The sequence below is a fragment of the Embiotoca jacksoni genome, unplaced genomic scaffold (genome assembly GCF_022577435.1).
Source record: "Embiotoca jacksoni isolate LCO1_2020_lvr unplaced genomic scaffold, fEmbJac1.0.p SCAF_10, whole genome shotgun sequence".
Classification (NCBI taxonomy): Eukaryota; Metazoa; Chordata; class Actinopteri; family Embiotocidae; genus Embiotoca; species Embiotoca jacksoni.
Window position 1 is genome coordinate 8,949,989 of NW_027185230.1, and position 6,128 is coordinate 8,956,116.

The 6,128-nt window shown below is 40.2% G+C and overlaps 1 protein-coding gene across 1 annotated transcript; it reads left to right on the plus strand.

Moving 5' to 3' along the window:
* The first annotated feature begins 402 nt into the window (after positions 1 to 402).
* Positions 403 to 5,738, plus strand: drg1 (developmentally regulated GTP binding protein 1). Its single transcript, XM_069164099.1, has 9 exons — positions 403 to 544; positions 1,732 to 1,855; positions 2,001 to 2,176; positions 2,275 to 2,344; positions 2,902 to 3,071; positions 3,220 to 3,350; positions 4,171 to 4,338; positions 4,423 to 4,545; positions 5,385 to 5,738. Exons 1-9 carry the CDS (start codon positions 506 to 508, stop codon positions 5,482 to 5,484), a joined length of 1,101 nt encoding a protein of 366 aa, XP_069020200.1. The 5' UTR covers positions 403 to 505; the 3' UTR covers positions 5,485 to 5,738.
* The last annotated feature ends 390 nt before the right edge of the window (positions 5,739 to 6,128 follow it).

A 6,128-nucleotide genomic window follows, 5' to 3' on the forward strand; every position in this document is an offset into this window, starting at 1 on the left:
GCACTCGTCACTGTAGCTATCAAATAGATGTAGTAAAACGACTTTTGCCGCCCACATTTAGACAGTATAAAGCGGCTGCCACATGTAAAGGCCTAAATATTAAAGTAAAATACAAGCAAGCTACATCAAAGTCGGAGTATAATTTTCGTACTTACGTATTTGTAGACGACTTTTTGTCATTTGCACTTAGTGAACTAAACATCCTTCCTTCATAAATGAAGCCCAGACTGAAAACTTCAGATGATGTAAATTTGAATCGAAGTTTAATGCTCCATTTCTCCTGTCTTGTCTTGACAAACAGTCCTGCGAGTCCAAACATCGGGCAAAGTTTCCCGCTTCCACTTTAACATCTCGCGAGACTTCCAGCGAAGACGCGCGCAGCCGCATTGGTGTGGTGTGCGTGCTAAAAAAAAAAAAAAAAAAGACTCTAACTTCGCCAACTTCCATGTAAAATCTTTTCGGTTTCTCTCGGTAACGTGTGTCGCACACAGGAGTCGCTGTCACCATGAGTATACTCGCCAAAATAGCCGAGATTGAAAATGAGGTAAGGTAAACAACAACAACAACAACAACAACAGATGACTGGCTAAAACACGTTGAATCGGACACGTTTTTAGCTCGCCGCGAAAGCTAGCTGTTAACATTAGCAACAGTCTCCAACTGCTGGGCCTCGTTTTATTTATTTCACGTCTCCGGGCCGCAGCTTTCCTCACAGGTCGCAGCGTGCATCGAAACGCGGCTTTACTGAAGCGATAATACAGGAAAAACGGAGCACTTTAGAGTTACGGGTGCGTCTTTACAAGTTTTAGACCGTATTGCCGTTCGTGAAATGAAATGGCGACACGAGAGAGGCCGGGTGAAGGGAAACTTGTTTTTACCTGCCATTTAAAAAACGTTCAAACACGGATCGGCTTGTTCGCATCACATTCATGGTTAATGGTCATTACGATATATCCCATCAGCTATTTATCAGCTCCGATATTTGATCACTGGAATCAAATGCCTGCAAAGAAAGTGTGCGAAGCTTGTTAAATTTGGTTGTGATCTGATCTTCATGTAAGTCAAACACAACTTTTGTGCTGAGCTGCGATCTCATAAACAATTAAAAGTCCTTTGTGTCTTTATTAAACAAATATTAAGACTTCCTCGATGGTGACTTTTTCTTGTCGCTGTATTTCAATGGAAAGAGCCATAATCATGAGCAGGTTTTTATTGTTATTAGATCTGCTAAGAACAGGTCATAAGAGTTCAAATATGTTTTTGTTTTATGTATTTTTTTTTTTTAACATAAACAATTAAGTTGATATTAAATGTAAGCTGGGTAACTGGGGGCCCATAGTAGTCAAGCAGGCCTGTAGTGTTAAGTGTTTACTGTTTTGGGAGTTGGGGAAGTTTAATTTATAGGAAATATCAGCTGTATTGTGATGAAATAAAACTCACAATGACAAAATTGAACTTGACCCATGTATAATCTACAATTAATACACTACACTGTGTTTTTTGTTTCTTAGGCCCACGTATTCTGACTTAACGCTGTTGTAAGGGCTGCTTTAGATCTATCCCACAATGTAAAAGGCAAACCCCTGCAGGGGAAGCTCAATCAAACTTTTTAAGTGATTTCTTGTTATTGTCTGGTTTTCCAATCTTAGGTGCCACCAGTAAAAACGACCTACTTGATGCTGGTTACTGTTTATTAGGAAATTGTCACGCAAACCGTTCTATTTCTTGCAGATGGCCAGGACGCAGCGGAACAAGGCCACAGCTCACCACTTGGGTCTGCTCAAAGCACGTCTTGCCAAACTGAGGAGGGAGCTCATCACACCAAAAGGAGGCAGTGGTGGTGGAACAGGAGAAGGTAAGACTGCATGAGCCACTCTCTGCTCTTACCCAGGCTTTATTTCCAACACGCTAGTAAGTTTCATGTCCCGTAAAGGGTCGTAATTTATGTTTGCTTTTGATTTGACATTCCGTTATCGTTTTTTTTTTCTTCTCACTTTTAGGTTTCGATGTGGCCAAAACCGGAGATGCTCGCGTTGGCTTTGTTGGTTTTCCTTCAGTTGGAAAGTCCACACTGCTGAGTAACCTTGCAGGTGTGTACTCTGAGGTCGCGGCCTACGAGTTCACCACTCTGACGACAGTACCTGGGGTCATTCGGTATAAAGGTGCCAAAATTCAGGTACAAGAATTTCTTCTTTTTTTTCAGTGTCTTAGAAAATTTTTAACAGCGTGGTGAAGTTTCAGTGGGCTGATTATTTTCTTTTCTTGCCTTCTTAGCTCCTGGATCTGCCAGGAATCATTGAAGGGGCCAAGGATGGCAAGGGCAGAGGCAGACAGGTCATCGCAGGTAAAGATGTGACCAAGGTTTCCATTAAGACTGAAACTGAACAGACTGAAAGAGCAATACAAATATATTTTTGTTTTCCCCTAGTTGATGTAAATGCAGCAGTTTGACTCAGCATTTTTTTTTTTGCCACACTGAGAAACTACTTCTAAATACTAGAATACTAATTATCATCTTGCAGAGACAAAATGTTGCATTGATGACCTAAAGCATTCTGTTATAAATTGCATATCGCAGCTTTTCCTCTTCTTTACTGTGTGCTGTTACATCCTCCAGATGGCAGCAAAGACAATAAATGCCCAGAGAGGTTTTGTTTTACCACTACAGGGAAAGAAACCACGCCAGAGAAAGACAATGTTCATAGGTGTGCTTCCAGTTAAGGTTTCTGGGCAAATGGGCGACACTCTGTCAAACTCTTTGGTTGCTTAATTGGTACAAAAATATCCCAAGCGCGGTTCGTCCTGCACACGTACTCCATCCGCTATAGAAGTGATGGGATTCTTTCATCCACTGCTCCAGCCACTGATGTTATCTCGCTCCTCCCTCTCTATCTTTCTTAGTGGCTCGAACCTGCAATCTAATCCTGATAGTGCTCGATGTGCTGAAGCCTCTTCTTCATAAGAAGCTAATAGAGCACGAGCTCGAGGGCTTTGGCATCCGACTAAACAAGCAGCCACCTAACATCGGTTTCAAGAGGAAGGACAAAGGAGGCATCAACTTTACAGCTACAGTATGTTTTACACCGCACGGCAGGATTTTAAATGCACAGATTCAAACTCACCGCTGCAAAAATATAATATTAGATATGTTTAATTTCATTCGGTCTGTGACTTTTGCTGCTCAACATCATACCTGTCATCCTCGCTCTTTGTCTTTAGTGTGTACAAACTGAGCTCGATGCTGAAACAGTTAAGAGCATCCTGGCGGAGTACAAGATCCACAACGCCGACATCACTCTGCGCAGTGACTCCACGGCTGATGACCTCATTGATGTGGTGGAGGGAAATCGGTAAGCTGCTGAAGTGCCAGATTGGGCCTCCCTTAGTCATTTCCAGTGGGTGTGGCCTGTTGGAATCAGAAGTCTCATATTAATTCCCACCACAGCGATGTAGATGCATTCAAAAATGCTGCTTGTGTCAGCCAGCGTCAAGCCACACTTGTATTTTCACCTGACTAACAATAACTTAATATATCAAAATATAACAACTCAACAAATACATAATCAAAGATATGGATAATGTGAAACGCACCCCAAGAGTGGGCGTTTTATTACAAAGCAGTGCACGAGGCAATGGCGTAAACTCCACGCAGAGAAACAAAGCATTCGCACAGTCTCTGTGGCATAAATGCTCCACCTCTTTGCAGACAAAATATCAGGAGGAAAAGAAAGGAACATTATGTACACTTCATAAAAGAAACAACTAAAATGTAAAATAGTTATGTACATGTTGCAAAAGTAAAGCAACCACAGTGTTTCTCTGTGCCTGCATACATATCCATCTGGTGACACACATCTTAACAAATGTAAGAATGTCAAGACATGAAATTCTCAGAGAATTATTTGACATACTGTATGTACCATATATATAAATAAATACTGCTAAAATTCCTGTTAAGACATTAAAAAAAAAAAAAGTAAAAACAGGACTAAGAGCACCTTTCAAAATAAAAGGCTCCACTTTACAGGTTCTCCAAGAACCTGTACTGGCTTTCATCAGAAATGATCATTATCCTGCTAAAATAAATACTTTGTGAAAATAAATATTCTGTGGGGAGACACCAGTTTAATGGACACCTGCCACTTACAGTCTCTGTCCTTGTCTCAACAGGGTCTACCTCCCATGCATTTATGTGCTCAACAAAATTGACCAGATCTCCATTGAGGAGCTCGACATCATCTACAAGGTGCCCCACTGTGTGCCCATCTCAGCCCACCACCGCTGGAACTTTGACGACCTGCTGGAGAGGATGTGGGACTACCTGCAGCTTGTGCGCATGTAAGGCATTTTTAGGGGGCGTTAAATGAAGTGTTTGTGTGTTCAGATTGGAAAATTTGACTGAGATGACGTTTTCATTTGCAGCTACACCAAACCCAAAGGCCAGCTCCCTGATTATACATCTCCTGTTGTACTCCCTGATGAACGAACTTCGGTCGAGGACTTCTGCTTGAAGATTCACAAAAACCTCATCAAGGAATTAAAGTAGTGAGTACTGTAGCTGCAAAGCTAAAAAAAAAAAAAAAAAAAAGTGCATCTTTTCTCATCACTTTTGTCTTAATCACATCTACACAGTTTATTTTAGGTTATTCGGTACGCCCATATTTTAGAAAAGAAATGTTCGTTAGCCATTCACATTGTTAATGAAGGCAAATTATTGATAAAGATGTGAGAGGGAAGAGAGGTTGGTTACTTATGATAATTTATCCACCTAATAATGCTCGAGGCTCTAAAAGAAAGCGATTGTTTTTTGTTTTATTTTATTGATCAATTTACTTCAAATATTACTTCAAAGCTTATACAAATATTATTTATCTGACTTATTCTACATTAGCATTCCACTATTTATTCCAGTTATTGATCACCCAATTTGTTCTTCCTTAGAGGGAAGAAAAGTGATCAGGAAATGGTTTAAAAAAAAAAAAAAAAAAACATCATGCGAATCTGCACCAGACAAAGTATTAATTCGGATAGTTTGGTTTTGGATCCGAGATGATGTGTTGCACCACCATCTCCAAATGGGTGAGCAAGGATCATCAATCAGTTTAGTGTGTTAGTGCTGCTAAAGCTAAGCTTTATCCATCCTCAAGGGACTGGATGGGTTAAACAGTGACACACACACAATTGAACAGCCTTTGTACTTGAAGGATGTCATTTATGCCTGCATGATACTTTATAGTGGAGCCGTTGTTTTTATGACAAAGAATGAATAGCAGGACTACTGCACGAAGAGCTCTGTCGTCTATTATTTTGTGTTCTATAAGATGAATGACTGAACCGCGTCCACGAACGACGATTGTAATGATTTCTCAACTTTCCTCTTCCAGTGCACTTGTGTGGGGCGCGTCTGTGAAGCACAATCCTCAAAAGGTGGGCAAGGACCATGTGATGGAGGACGAAGATGTTATCCAGCTGGTGAAAAAGTAAAAAAGGGTCTTGATTAACTGCATGGCCTCTGTATCACAAAGTGTTCTGTATAGTTGCTCTGTAAATCACCAGACATCTTTCATCACAGCATCTGTTGAGTGGTTCCAAGTCTTTTCTTGCTTAAATTCAAAAACGATGACACAAATGGAAGTGTCACCGTTAAAAGAACTTACAGTACTTAACACCATGAATAGTTCATATTGAATATTGGTTAAGGCTTGCATTGAAATATAATAAAGTGTACAATAAAAACTCTTGCCGTGTTCATTCTTGTGCAACTGTTTCCTTTTTAATCTAATATTGTTGCTGTTTTCTATCCAAAACAAATAAATATATCACAAATGATGGATTTATTTGATTCATCCATTCATTCAGATGTTAATGGTTTGCGTATAAAGTGTGGCCACACACATTTTCTACCTGAATTTAAATCAAGATTAATACACTACATTTGGTTTGCAACTCAAGTGTCACAGAATTGTTGCATCAATGAATCCGTCTCACACACCAGCACCAAGCAACAGCGTTACCAGAAACATTTGAGTCTGGCTCAGAGCAACCAAAGAAAAAAGGAAAAAAAAAAAAAAGGGCTCATTATAACCGCAGTCCAGCTAAGTGATTTATGTGACATTGATGATGAGGGC